At 37.7% G+C, this 15893-nt stretch overlaps 1 protein-coding gene across 1 annotated transcript; it reads right to left on the bottom strand.

Moving 5' to 3' along the window:
• Positions 1-3805: 3805 nt before the first annotated feature.
• LOC101899451 (sarcosine dehydrogenase, mitochondrial) lies at positions 3806-13271 on the bottom strand. The gene is made up of 4 exons (XM_005176002.4): positions 12804-13271; positions 8247-9434; positions 7570-7712; positions 3806-4835 (listed from the first exon to the last, which is right to left on the bottom strand). Exons 1-4 carry the CDS (start codon positions 13227-13229, stop codon positions 3878-3880), a joined length of 2715 nt encoding a protein of 904 aa, XP_005176059.1. The 5' UTR covers positions 13230-13271; the 3' UTR covers positions 3806-3877.
• Positions 13272-15893: the final 2622 nt, after the last annotated feature.

The following is a 15893-nucleotide window of genomic DNA, read 5'->3' as shown; positions in this document are numbered from 1 at the left end:
GTTGTAGTACACATTACGAGCTTCAAATTTTGGCTACAATCATCAAACTATCGAATATCGGGAGGTACCGCTATATGGGGGATATACGATATCGTGGACCTATATAGACAATACTCCTCAAGGGGGTAAAGTACTCCGAAGGAACTACTGGTGTGGGTGTTGAAAAAATTTCATTGAAAAATGTGGCTAAAATCATTAAAATACCGAATATGGGGGGTACCATTATATGGGGGCTATACGATATCGTGGACCGATATAGCCCATCTTCGAACTTGACTTGCCTACAGACAAAAGACAGATCTGTGCAAAACTTTAGCTTTCTATCTTAATTTCGACTCTAGCGTGATTAAAACATATGGACGGGCGGATATATACTTTGTTGGGTCTAAAAATTATTATTTCGATGAGCTACAAACGGAATGACGAACTTAATATACCCTTCATACTATGTATGTATTATCTTATTATCTTATCTTATCATATTAAATTGAGCATTTGTGTTATTTTTATACCCTCCACCATAGTATGGAGGGTATATTAAGTTTGTCATTCCGTTTGCAACACCTCGAAATATACATTTTAGACCCCACAAAGTATATATTCTTGATCAGCATAAAATTCTATGTCGATTTATCTATCAATGCCCGTCCGTCTGTCCGTCTATCCGTCTGTCCATCTGTGGAAATCACTCTAGCTTCCGAACGAAATGAAGTAGGTTGATAACATTTTTCTCAAATGTGTACTATGTCTGCAGGACAATGGGCTTGAAAATGGGCTATGTAGGTCCACGTCTTCGTATAGCCCTCATATAACGGTACCTCCCGATATGCGGTATTTTGATGATTCTAGCGACATTTTTTACCGGAATTGTTTCAAAATTAATATTTAAAGTTCGTAATAGATGCTACGGCTTAAGACAGAAAATGGACCATTCAGGTTACCGTCTTCGTATAGCCCCCATATAATGGTACCTCCCGATATTCGGTATTTTGATGATTTTAGCGACATTATTTACCGGAATTGTTTCAATTTTGGTATTTGAAGTTCGTAATGGATTCTACATCCTAAGGCAAAAAATGAGTCATGTAGGTCCACGTCTTCGTATAGCCCCCATATAACGGCACCCCCCGATATTCGGTATTTTGATGATTTTAGCGACATTTTTTACCGGAACTATTTCAAATTTGGCATTTGAAGTTCGTAATGAATGCTATAGCCTATGACATTGTCTGTGCAGGTCCATGTCTTCGTATGGCCCCCATATAACGGTATCCCCCTATATTCGGTATTTGGATGATTTTGGCTACATTATAAACAGATTTTTTTTTTTCAAGTTTCGCATTTGAATATTGTAATATCTTGTGACAAAAGTTGCCTATGCAGGTCCACGTCGTCGTATAGATTCTAATATACGGCTTCATTAGGTATTTTCAAGATTTTAACAGAATTTTTAACGGATTTTATTTTTTTGAAAATTGTTAAATTTGTACCAAATGGTGGAGGGTATTCAAAGTTCGGCCCGGCCGAACTTACAGCTTTTTTACTTGTTAAATATATATACAACTGCCAACATAACGTCGTACCTAAACTAAAAACACTTGTTATTTCTTTTCTCTCTCTCTCTCTCAATCTCTCTCCATTTTAAGGCGTCTAACTGTCTGCCAGTGCAATTTGAACCATCAATTCTTAGAAGAAAATAAAAACAAACCCAACCTCTTGTAAACCCCTGCCAAGTGTTATTAATTACGTAATTAACACAAGGACCTTCAAAAAGGACAACTAAACACCAGACATGCTGTCTCCTTGCATCGAAATGCTTTGGCTAGCCACCAAGTCTTAGGATTTTGTTCTTGGTTAATATACAAATCCAGGATGGACACTTAACATTTCTTCAACCACTACAGAAAATATTCACTTACGGTACGTGTGGTTATTCTTTGTTCCCGGAAATTTCTTCGATGGTTTTGAGATTGAAAAATAGTCAGTCATTTATTTCGGTTTTCCAAAATTCTATAAATTATTTGATATGTTGGAGAACTTTATTGAGAACAGTATTTCAAATAACTTCCACATTTCGACTAGGCGAGTTCTCCTTTGAATTTGAATGATGTTGATGTTTCCTTAAGATGAAGAGCTTAAAATCTCTATTTTTATATGTTTGAGCTTAACGCTATGTTTACGTTAGAACTTTTTGCAGGGTTAACCTACTTCAAGAGTATTTATTTGAAGTATAAGTAATGGATATGACAATTTTAATCCAAATCCAGTGGGTTAACCCATTTATATGTAAACGTACTGTAAGACAAGATAAATAAAATTCGTCCTCCCAAGGTATGGGGCATATAACTGTTTTTAAGTGCCTAGAAACGCCGAAAATAATAGATTATTAGTATTTTTGTGAAATATGCTACTCGTCATACGTAAATATTTTAGATGTGAATATAATTTTTATACCCTACACCACAAGGTGGTCAGGGTATTATGTCTTTGTGCATTTGTTTGTAACAGGCAAAAGGAAACGAGATAGACCCATAGTTCCTTTTGATGATCTGCATAGAATCAATTTCTGAGTTGATTTATGCATGTCAGTCGGTCTGTCCGTCCGTCCGTCTGTCCATGTGTTTTTGTGAACAAAATGCAGGTCGCATTTATTATCCGATTGAGATGAAATTTTCCAAACAACATTTGTTTGGCCCAAAGACGAACCCTATTGAAATTGGAGATAATCGGTAAAAATTTAGATATAGCTCCCATATATATCTTCGTCCGATTTGCCTTTTATTGTGCACCAAACGTCTAATATTTGCCCAAATGGGATGGAATTTGGCACATACAACCATATTAGGCCTGAAAATAAGTATGCCAAATTTGATCGAAATCGGTTCAGATATAGCTATAGCTCCCATATATATTGTTCATCCGATTTGTTATTTTTGTCCTCCACAGCCGTAATATGCACTCTGTAACAACAATATTTGGGAAAATATATCAAATGCAGCTCAGAAATACCTTTGCTAAATTTTATCGAGATCGATTCAGATTTGGATATAGCTCCCATATATAACTTCGTCCGATTTACTTTTTATTGTGCACCAAACGTCTAATATTTGTCCAATTGGGATGGAATTTGGCACATACGACCGAATTGAGTCTAGAAGGTAGTATGCCAAATTTGGTGAAGATCGGTTCAGATATAGCTATAGCTCCCATATATATTGTTCATCCGATTTGTTATATTTGTTACCCACAGCCGTAATATGCACTCCGTAACAACGATATTCAGGGAAATATATTAAATACAGCTCAGAAATATCTTTGCCAAATTTTATCGAGATCGGTTCCGATTTGGATATAGCTCCCATATTATATCTTGATCTGATTTCAAATTAATTTCGCACCAAATGGGCAATATAAGTCCGAATTTAAAAGTTACAAATGCTTCGGCATATTTAGTCCTTTGAATTTTAAATTATAATTATAATTATTTTTTTTTAATTGTTATATGGAGCAAAGTGGTGTAGGGTATTATAAATTCGGCCCGCCCGACTTTAGGACTTTCTTTATTGGTTTTTTTTTAAAATGACAAGGTCGAACACTTCTGAAAAGGGTTGCCATATTCAATTTAGCAAATGAGTCTACCTTTATTGCCATGTGTTAATGCTATTATTATTACTTACCCTTTCAAGGTATTATGTTTATTGCATACGTTTTTAAAATTCTAGAATAGCTTTTAAAACCCCGTAAGTACATTGGAGACCCCTTTCAATTGAATTGAAAATTTATTCTTTTATTTAGTTTTTTATTTTTATTTTTTTATTCTTTACAATATAACTTCCTTAACAAACTTACATAATTACCTAATTTCCCCCCTTTTATTCTAGTAAATACCCAAAACACGTTTACCCTCCAAATCGAAGGGACTTCTCAAATGGGCCTTAGCCTTATAGCGTTTACCCAAAATATCGACTTCATATTCGCCCGATTTAATGTAGTCCACATCGATATTACCGCCATCCGGCTTCGAAATATATGTCTGGCCCAAGGGTTTACCCAAATAATAGGCATATTCGGCCCGTCTAAGGAAACCAACGGGCTCTCCATTGCGATAGACACCCTCCAGACCCCAAATTGGTACCTGGTCATCTAATGTCAGATAGACCAAACGTTTCTTAATACCCTCCTTGCGTTGCTTTTCAATTGCCTCTTTACCCTTGTAGCTTCCCTCCTTGCGACACGTGAAACCTAGACCCGCCTCCAAAGGAGTATCGTCCGGGCGCAAATCAAAACTCCACAAATGATAACCCTTTTCACTACTCAACGAGTAGAGTGCCCTGTAGCCGGCATTACGCAAATCATTCGTCTCGCCAACTTTCATCAGAGATCTATAAACCTGGGAGCAGTACTCCTTGGGCACATGCAATTCATAACCCAATTCACCAACGAAACTGACACGCAACAAACGAACTCCATACTCGGTGGCATTGTTGAGGACATCTTTACATTGGGTTAGGACGGTACTATTCGGAGGAATATTCTCATCACTCAATTCACAGTTGACAATTTTCTGTAGAATTTCCCGTGATTTGGGTCCTTGTATAGATATCACACCCATGTCCGAAGTGACATCCCGAACGCTGGCATTGAAGCCCTGGCGACGTATTTCATCCTTCATCATGGTATAGGTGTAGTAAGCCGAGGCGCCACCAGCCACAATATAAAATCCTTGACCTTCGAATTTGGGATCGTGAACAGCACCGGAACCGGAATTTAATCGAGAAATGGTAACATCAGCCTCCACACCACCGGCATCGTTCAGGGCACAGGTGTAGACGGTTCTGCAAGAGAGGGAGAAAGAGAGGGGGGAGGGGTTGAATATATTTCAGGGTTAATTTTAGTTTTGAAAGGGATTGTGATTTTCTAAAAAAAGCTATTTTTAAAGCTTTTCAACGAGTTCTATGGACCTATGACGCCATAAGGATTATTTTAGACAGAAAAGCTTTTATAGACCTTCTACGGACAGAAAACCTACCCATATATAGAAGTCCTTCTCTCTTTAAGATATTCTAGACTCAGATCTCAGGAAGAAAAGTACAGAGACCGAAGACAGTCTGTAGAGAGTCCACTGAAGACGAACGGCCTATTCATGGCCTTCTCGATCATAAGGTCTTGCGGAGATACAAGAGGACCTTGACAATCCTCCATATATAAAATATCTTCACAGAGTCTTTTGAGACACTTCTGGAGAGAGGACTTCTTTTAGTTCTCTTTGAATCGGATAAAATGTGTTTAAGAGAGGAGACTTCTTCAATGTTTGTTATGAGAGATGAGCGCATTTTCTTCCAGAGACAAAATAATCTCTTCAAAGATGTCAATGGACTTTTCTTTAAAGCCTTCTCAGAACAGAATACGTCTTATGGGTCTTCTAGAGAGAGGAGAAATTTTCAGAAGGTCAGTGGATCAAAGACCCTTTAGAAGTTTATTATACACCCAAAGACCTTATATATAGAATACCTCCTCTCTTTAAGATATTCTAGACTCAAATCTCTATAAATCTCAGCGAGAAATGTACAGAGACCGAGGACAGTCAATTGAAAGGCAAGAGGACCTTGAGAATCTTCCATAGATAAAATATCTTCAAGGTTCTCTTAGAATCGGATAAAATGTGTTCAAGAGAGGTGACTTCTTCAATATTTGCTATTGTGAGAAGAGCGCATGTTCTTCTAGAGACAGAAAATCTCCTCAAAAAATCTAGAGAGAGGCGACATTTTCCGACCGTTTTGAAGGTCAGTGGATCAAATTCGCTTTAGAAGTACATTATGGACCCAAAGACCTTATTTTGGTATTCTACCGACCAAGGATTTTTGAACGTATTTTATAGACTCAACATCTTTTGAAGGTCATCTATGTATTGAGGACCTTTTGCAGGTCTTCTATTAACAGAAGACATTTTGAAAGACTTATATGAAGGATGGTCTTTTATAGACCCAAGAGCCGTTGAAAGTCTTTTATGGATTAAAAACCTTTTGTCAGGTCTTCTGGATGGCCTTCTACAGACCAAATACCACTTGAAGATCATTTATAAACCCATGAGCTTGTACAGGTCTTCTTTAGACCGAAAATCTTCCATGCTTTTTCTACAGACAATGGATCTGGAAAATATCTATATGGGGGTCTCCTTTTGCAGGTCTTCTGTGGACGAAGAGCTTTTGCAGGAATGTGTTCTATAGGGCTTTTAATGATACTTTCTCGAAGATCTTCTGTGGACCGAACATCATTTTGAAATCTTCTATGGACCGAAGACCTTTTACAAAGATCCTATTTACTGAGAAACTGCTGAGGGTTTTTTATGGATCGAAGACCGAAAAGCTATAGTTATTCTGTAGAAACCTTTTAACAGGTCTTCCATGATGGCCTTTCGATGGTCTTCCGTATGCCTATCGATGGTCTTCTGGAGATCAAAGACAGCTTAAAGATCATTTATAAACGCATGAGCTTGTGCAGGTCTTCTATAGACCGAAGATCTTCTATGGTTGTTCTACAGACCAGGGATCTGGTGAATGTCTAAATGGAGGTCTCATTTTGCAGGTCTTCGGTGGACGAAGAGCTGTTGCAGGAATGTGTTCTATAGGCCTTTTAATGATATTTTCTCGAAGATCTTCTGTGGACCGAAAATCGTTTTTCAAATCTTCTATGGACCGAAGGCCTCTTATAAATCTCCTATTTACCGAGAAACTGCTGAGGGTCTTTTATGGATCGAAGACCGAAAAGCTATAGTTATTCTGTAGAAACCTTTTATCAGGTCTTCTATGATGGCCTTTCGATGGTCTTCCGGATGCCTATCGATCGTCTTCTGGAGACCAAAGACACCTTAAAGATCATTTACAAACCCATGAGCTTGTGCAGGTCTTCTATAGACCGAAGATCTACAGACCAGGGATCTGGTGAATGTCTAAATGGAGGTCTCATTTTGCAGGTCTTCGGTGGACGAAGAGTTGTTGCAGGAATGTGTTCTATAGGCCTTTTTAGTGATATTTTCTCGAAGATCTTCTGTGTAGCTAAGGTCTTTTACAAATCTTCTATGGGCCGAAGATCTTTTTTCAAATCTTCTTCTTCTGCTGAGGGTCTTCTATGGATCAGAGAGCGAAGCGCATTTGGAGGTGTTCTATAGGCTGGAGATCTTTTAAAGGTCTAGCCACCGAAGACCTATAAATGCTTTTTTCGTTGATCCCAAATCTTGTGAAGGTCTTCTATGATCCGAAGATCATTTGAAGTTTTTTTGAAGACCTAGGGCCTTTTGATGACGTTCTATGGTCCGAAAACCATTTAAAGGTCTCTTTATGGACCGAAACCTTTTTGAAGCTCTTTTGTGGAATGAAGACTTTTCTACTGTTTTTTTTTTTTTTTAACAGAGGACCTTTTGAGATTCTTCTATGTACCGAAGAAATTTGAAATGGGTGTTATGGGCCGAATACCTTTTGCAGATCTTTTATGGATCTTTAAAGGTCTTCTCTGGAGATTATCTCTACCTAAAAGTAGTCTTTCGAAAAGGCTTCCAACAAAATTACTTACTTCTTGGGGTCTCTATTTGTATTTCCGGTAAATATCCAATCGGCGGCCTTCTGGGCGTCGGGACCTTCCAAAAACAGTTTGCAGAAGTAGCTCATGTTAAAGACAACGGCATTGTTGCGGCAGGCCATTGCTTCCTCACCAATCTGCCGAAGGAATTGGTCAAACCAAAATAGGGGAAGACAATATTTGGGCAGCCAAACAAACAAAAGTGTTGTTGTTGTTATTAATGTTTACAACAAATTAAGCGGGAAGGCGTCGTCGCCGTCATTGTAGGCAGAGAAAAGGTAATAGCATGTCCCGTAGATGGACGAACATCCATGCAAATGTTTGTACGGATACACGGCAGACAGACAGACAGGCCGAGCGACGTATGGCAACAGTTGGGTTATATCCATCCATTCGTGTGTGTGTGTGCGTGCGTGTGTACACAACAAACAATCAAAGCATTTTAAGAATAACATCCGCAATGTGGCGCGATACGCACGAGATGTGGTTAAAGCAAATATCACACCATGAGATTTCGCACCAACCCACCAACCAGCAGGGCAATAAAGTGTGGCACGCACCACATAAGCCAAGGCAACAAGAGCGAACATGGAAGAAGAACAACAACAAGAAATTAGAAATAATATTTGTCAAATGCCTCCATAAATTGTGAGCTGAAATTTCAAACTCACCAAATTGTGATAATCCGAGAAGCTGTTGTACCGCAAATCACCATCCAATACCCTTTCGTAGGCACAATCCTTGTGCCTCTCATTGCCATAGCTGCCATACCAATCGTATTTCTGGACAGGAGCCGACTCCTTCAAAAAGAAACCCGGTCGTTCCCAACCCTGTTTCTCTTCCATAAAGGCATTGTGTGCCATCATGTCATCGTGCAGGGGATCCTTTTGGAAATCCCTACCCGCCAGGGGCTGATCATATTTGAACACCATGCTGTAGTTTTTCACATAACTTTCATGGGACTTTTCATTGATCCACTGTGTGGCACGACTCTGGGTGTCGGTGAAACGACGTAGATCAAAACCGAACATGGGCAAATCGGGTTTGCCGTTCATCACCCAAAGGGCCGTTTGTTCTCCACAACCACCACCGAACATCATGCCGGCCGAATTGAAACCACAATTGTGATAAAGCCCCGTTATTACAGTGTCAGGGCCCATCAGGGGCTTGTGATCGGGCGTAAAGGACTCGGGACCACACACTGTACTCTTCACACCATAATTGGCATAGGTGGGACACAATTTAACGGCACCATTTAAATGCGTGTCAAACACCGACCAATCCAAATCATACAAACCAAAATGAAAATCTTTGGCCACTGGATCCAAAAGAATCGGATTCGGCTCATAACCACCCATACAAATGGCATCACCTTGTATGCGGAAGTAGGTGGAATAATCATGATCGCGAATATTGGGTAGACCTCTGACACCGGGTATCGATTCCGAAACAATGTAGGCATGTTTCATGGGTATCAGCGGCAGGAATGAGCCATGCTTTTCAATTAAATCCCTACCCCAGACACCAGTGGCATTCACCACTTTCTCTGTCTTTATGGTGCCATAGGGTGTCTTAACACCCACCACTTTTTTGCCCTTACCCGTTTCTTCAACCACCAAATCTTCGACGGAACAATTTTCCACAACACGTGCACCATTCCTGGTGGCTGCCCTCGTCAAGGCTGTACACAACATGGCAGGATCTACAACACCATCGCCAGGTGAATACAAGGCACCAATAAAGGCCTTGGGATCCAATAGGGGAAATACTTTTTGGGTTTCTTCGGGTGATAGAATGTAATTTTCAATGCCCAATGCATTGCCCACTGTGGCCAGACGGCGGTATTCATCCAAACGGGTCTGAAAAATTACGAGAAAAATGTTTTGAAAATTAAAATGGTTAAGGTTTACAAATCAAAGAAAAAAACTCTTCCGTGAATTTGAATTCAAAAGTCGGGCAGGACCAACTATATGATACCCTACACCACTATGCATATTTAGTAGAGATTCCGCAACAAAAGAATTTATCTGAAGTACAGGATGAGATGAGAAAACTGCAACCAACTTCAGACTGCTGTCATTTCTAAGCCATTCGTCCGACAGCTTTTAAAATTATTCCAGTGACAGCTCATTATATTTTTTACAAGCGTACAAAGGCATTTAGGTGAGAATTTTCCAGAAAAAAAGTTATTCGGGATGGGATTCAAGCGTGATAGTGTGAACAACACGTGGCTATCGTTAGAGCACTCCAGCACTTAAATGTGAATAAATCTTTTGTGTCTCGTACCATCGCTCATTACAGTGATACTGGTAGCGTAGCCCAACGTCAAGGAAGTGGACGGAAGAAAACAGCAACATCAGCAGAATTGGTTCGAAAAGTAAAGAAGCGACTCGATCGAAACCCACGTCGCGAAAAATGGCTCTTGAGCAGATCATATCGCAATATTCCATTCGGAAAATATTGAAAAATGAGCTCGGGGTAAAGCCATTGAAATTCCAAAATGTGCAAGAACTTACACCGCAACAGAAAGAAAATAGACTCAAAAGAGCTAAAGAGCTGCTTCGCTTGGCCGAAAGTGGTGAACTGCCGAATTTGGGTTTCTCCGATGAGAAAACATTCGTTGTCCAGCAGTTTGTAAACAAACAAAATGATCGTGTTTACTTGCCAAAGAGGTCAGCTAAAAATGCCGAATATTATCGCGTAGCATCAGAATAAATGCCGAATATTATCGCGAAAATCTTCTGGAGGGTGTATGAAAGCCTTGGACACGCAAACATTTTGGCCGCAGACCTTGGGCATTCCAACAGGACTCAGCACCTTCGCACTCATCACGCGCCACCCAAGAATTGTAACAAAATGAGGTTCCTCGCTTAATTTCCAGCGCACAATGACCACCAAAATCTCAGGATACCAATCCCTTGGACTATTGAGTCTGGAGTATTGTGGAAAGCAAGGTTGGATCTAAATAAAATACCAAAGTTTCGAGCACCTCATGCAAGCGCTTCGCCGGGAATGAGCCAAAATACCTCTGAGCAACATTCGGGCAGCGTATGACGGTTCCATTGGCCGTTTGAAGGCCATAATTCGTGCCAAAGGTGACCAATTCGAACAAATCTAAACTTATTCTAAACTTTTGCTATTTCCGACAGTTTTTGCTTTCATTCGATACAATTTTTAAACAAAAAATGTAAAAGTTAGGGCGTTTGACTTTGTTGCAGTTTTTTTATCTCACCCTGTATATGGGAGCTAAATCTATATCTGAACCGATTTTCGCCAAATTTTATGTATTTTCTTCTACACTGAATTCATTCGGATGTGCCAAAATTCAGGTCATTTTAACTGATATTAACCATTTGGTGCACAATTAACCCGAAATCGGTCGGTATATATATATATATATATATATATATATATATATATATATATATATATATATATATATATATATATATATATATATATATATATATATATATATATATATATATATATATATATATATATATATATGGGAGCTATATCCAAATCTGATCCGATCTTGATGAAATTTGGCAGATGTATTTTCGAGCTCTATAAGATATCTGGCACCAAATATTGTGGAGGCATTTTGCGCATGTGAGGGACTTAAAACCCCAAATCGGATGAATCATATATATGGAAGCTAAAGCTATATCTGAACCCATTTTCTCCAAATCTCATGTACTTGCTTCTAGATTGGTCGGATGTGCAAAAAATCAGGTCACTGGAGTTATGTCTAAATTTGAGCCGATCCTCACACATTTCAATAGGATTCGTCCTTGGGCCAAAAAAATATTGTTTAGAAAAGGACGGACTGGCATGCATAAATAGACTCAAGAAGTGATTCTATGAAGATCCTCAAAAATAATTATGGTTCTGTCTCGCTTCCTTGCCAATGTTACAAACAAATACACAAAGACGTAATACCCTTACCACTATGGGTGTAGGGTATCATGATCATTAAATGAATATTCATGTGTTAATGAACCCATATTTGGTTCTACTTTTTTATACCCTCCACCATAGTATGGAGGTTATATAAAGTTTGTCATTCCGTTTGTAACACCCCACAAAGTATATATATTCTTGATCAGCATAAAATTCTATGTCGATTTAGCTATGCCTGTCCGTCTGTGGAAATCACTCTAGCTTCCGAACGAAATAAAGTAGATTGATAAAATTTTACTCAAATGTATATTATATCTGCAGGACTTCTGATATTTTAAATGGGCCATTTTGTTATAGCCCCCATATAACGGTATCTCCCGCTATGCAGTACTTTGCTGATTTTAGCGACATTATTCACCGGAATTGTTTCAAATTTGGTATTTGAAGTTAGAAATGGATACTACAGCCTAAGACAGAAAATTGTCTGTGCAGGTCCACGTCCACTTCTTCGTATAGCCCCCATATAACGGTACCTCCCGATATTCGGTATTTTGATGATTTTAGCTACATTCTTCATCGATTTTTTTTAAGTGTCGCATCTGAATATTGTAATGGCTTATGACAAAAGTTACCTATGGAGGTCCATGTCGTCGTATAGACCCTAATATAACAGCTACATTTGGTATTTTTAAGATTTTAACAGAATTTTAAAAGGATTTTTTTTGAGAATCGCCAAATTCATTCCAAATGGTGGAGGGTATTCAAAGTTCGGCCCGACCGAACTTATAGCTTTTTACTCGTTTTTTTTTTTAATATTTTTTGCTTTTCTCGCTCAAGTTGGCACATCATGTCAAAGTTCGGTTTTAATCTTGACAACATATTTATTTTCCTTCACGTGTGAGATGTCCGATTTCAATGCTTCTCTATCACAGATTCACTATTGACGTATTTCTTAAAAAAAACATAATCACTCTGGAGTTTTGAAATAAAATACTTGTTTGAACTGGAATCGCGCTATCAAATTTAGGGTCAAAATGTTTCTTTTTACAAAAAAAGAAGTGGTGTTTGGAAAATAAATAAATCTAATATTCTAATTGATTGCAGCATTTAAACAAATTCTCGCTTATCAAACATTTGTTGTATTTTTGCCAACTTTTTTAATTTTCACTTTCAATTCCCTTTTCTTGTTTGCCCTTTAATTTGAAATCTTATCGCCCAGTCACTCACAACGAAAACGGAAGAGCTTTCATTCAAACAATAAAAAATGACTATCACTAAAATCTAAATCACGATAATTCTGAAAAAATAAAAACATGACCTACATCTGAATGGGCTATAAATACACCACCATTTTGAATCCAGCCAGGATCTAAGCCCGTTTCCTCTTCCAACTGCATTAGCATGTTGCGTGAATTGGCCAACAACTGAATGTCAACATCATTGGGTCGTAGACGCCAAACCAAACCAGCTGTGTGCCAGGTTGTACCGGCGGTTAGCTTTGCCCGCTCCAAGAGTACAGCTTTCACACCACGCTTGGCCAAATGATACAGGGTGTGGCAACCAGCCGAACCACCACCAATAATGACAACATCAGCCGATGATGGAACCTCCGGAACTGGTGCACCTTTTGTGCTGCTTTGTGAATTGTAGCGCGTTTGAGCTGTTAAGGGAGCCGCCTTTGAGCAGATATCCTTGAGAGTTGGACCACCACCCGAGCGAGTTATTAAATTTTTACTTATTCTCCACATTTTCAACACTGACGATCCGTAATACTAAACGATCGAATTAAAACTGAATGAAAAATATTCTGTTAAGGTATCACATTGGGTTTGGATTTGAGTTTGATTTTATATTCGAATTGATTAGTTGATGGGTCACCAAGGGGTCACTTTCCAAAGATAAGGGTTTTTGTAGGTTGATGCTGATAATTTCTTTTTATTATTGAATTATTTAATTATAACAAAAGGCTCGTATGCCTCTTTTGGTCAGCGAGATAAGGAGGGGTGTGTTGGGAAACAGGGGCGTGGCTAGGGAAGGGAATTCGTTGAGACACCTTGCCAACGATTCCGATAAAAACCTTAAAATCCACTTTATTTTTTTTAAATTTTTTGGTTTAAGTACTGATGGTCTTTTAAAAAAATATTTTTTAGAAATCAAATATTGGTCTTATATTCCTTCAAAAAATATTTTTTAAAAATCAAATATTGGACTTATCATCCTTTAAAAAATATTTTTTAAAAATCAAATATTGGACTTATAATCCTTTAAAAAATATTTATTAAAAATCAAATATTGGACTTATAATCTTTTAAATAATATTTTTTAAAAATAAAATACTGGACCTATAATCATTTAAAAATATTTTTTTAAAAATCAAATATTGGACTCACAAACCATTAAAAAATATTTTTAAAAATCAAATATTGGACTTATAATCCCTTAAAAATATCGTTAAAAAATCCACGTTTATTGGCCTTATAATCCTTTAAAAAATATCCTTAAAAAATCTACGTTTATCGATCTTATAATCCTTTAAAAAATATAAAAATAAAAAACAGGTTCATTGATCTAATAGTCCTTAAAAAATATTCCTAAAAGAAACTATTAGTCTGATAGTGTTTTAAAAATGTTTCTTTAACAAGTAAAAAAGCTGTAGTTTGGCCGTGCCGAACTTTAAATACCCTCCACCATTTGGAACGAATTTGACAATTCTCAAAAACAATAAAATCCATTAAAAATCTGTTAAAATCTTAAAAATACCGAATTTAGCTGTTATATTGGGATCTATACGACCATATGGACCTGCATGGGTAACTTTTGTCAAAACCCATCACAATATTCAAATGCGAAACTTAAAAAAATCGGTCAATAATGTATCTAAAATCATCAAAATACCGAATATCGGGATGTAACGTTATATGGGGGCTATACGAAGACGTGAACCTTCACAGACAATCTCCTGTTATAGGCTATAGCATCCATTTCTAACATCAAATACCAAATTTGAAAGAATTCCGGTGACTAATGTCGCTAAAATCAAGAAAGTACCGAATAGCGGGAGGTACCCTTATATGGGGCTATACGAAGACGTGGACCTGCACAGACAATTTTCTGTCATAGGCTGTAGTATCCATTTTGAGCTTCAAATATTAAATTTTAAGCAATTCCGATGAATATTGTCGCAAAAATCATCAAAATACCGAATATTGGGAGGTACCGTTATATGGGGGCTATACTAAAACGTGGACCTACATGGCCCATTTTCAATAACAAAAGTCCTGCAGACATAATTATATATTTGAGTAAGATTTGATAAATCCACTTCAATTCGTTCGAAATCTATAGTGATTTCCACAGACGGACAGACGGACGGACATCGCTTAATCGACATAGAATTTTATGCTAATCAAGAATATATATGCTTTGTTGGGTCTAAAATGTATATTTCGAGGTGTTACAAACGGAATGTCAAACAATATACCCCCCATACTATAGTGGAGGGTATAAAAATCCACATTGGTCTGTCTGATAGTACTTCGAAAAATATTCTTCAAAACTCCTTCCTTTTTTCTCTTATATAATAAATATCGAATCCGATACTCTATTACGCCAATCCTCCAATTCCCCATTATCAATATCTGAACTTTCTAAGTATCCCTAAGTACCCACTTATTATGCCGGTGTATCGCCTATTTCGAATGTCTTATTTAAAATATAAATCATTCAAATCATCTAAATATTTACATTGGATGTCAAAACAATATGTTTGCAATCAGCATGATTTGTTTTTTCTCCAAACAAAATGCTGAGCATTTAAAGGGAACACTACTCCCTTCGTTAGGAAAATAAATAAAAACTATGAGAGAGAGAGAGAGAGAGGGAGAAGAAGAGAAAAGAGTTCTCCCTTAAAACCAAAACTCAGTAAATGAATGTGATCTATATTCATGTAATATCCAACCCACCCACTTGAAAACATTGAAGCACCTATCCATTTTCCCCTTTCCACCAATCTGTGTGCGTGTGTGTTGGATCCGGTAGCCATTGTTATTTTTCCTCCTACCAATGATGGCAAACGCTAGATGAGATGCTATTTTTTGTTGTTGTTGCTGTTGATAAATGTTTATCTAATTTGTTTGGTGGCTGTGTTAGCGCCTTATGGGCCTGAGACAGTGAGTATGTCTCCTCCCACATCGGCGTATTTTAAACAGATGGACAGACGTAACTAAAAATAACATCCTCTAGTAAGATGTTCAGATTTTCTCTTTAAGTCTATGAGAAAGAATAACAAAACCAATTCTCCCTCATATATGCAATATTAGGTTAAAATGTTATAACGGACTACTCGGAGAGAGAGTGGGCGAGCGTAAATATGAATGATCTTTAAGAGATCTCTTCAGTTCCTTATTAAGTGT

This window comes from Musca domestica, unplaced genomic scaffold (genome assembly GCF_030504385.1).
Source record: "Musca domestica strain aabys unplaced genomic scaffold, Musca_domestica.polishedcontigs.V.1.1 48, whole genome shotgun sequence".
NCBI lineage: Eukaryota > Metazoa > Arthropoda > Insecta > Diptera > Muscidae > Musca > Musca domestica.
The sequence above is the reverse complement of the archived record's forward strand: the minus strand, read 5'-3'. Positions and strand labels throughout refer to the sequence as shown.

Bases quoted from the DNA above. Each gene is read 5' to 3' on its own strand.
- LOC101899451 (XM_005176002.4), bottom strand. From the start codon at position 13,229: ATGTGGAGAATAAGTAAAAATTTAATAACTCGCTCGGGTGGTGGTCCA. The intron at 7,713-8,246 runs GTGAGTTTGAAA...TTCCTTCGGCAG, and splicing joins TCTCGGATTATCACAATTTG to ATTGGTGAGGAAGCAATGGC. The intron at 4,836-7,569 runs GTAAGTAATTTT...CCTCTCTTGCAG, and splicing joins ACAAATAGAGACCCCAAGAA to AACCGTCTACACCTGTGCCC.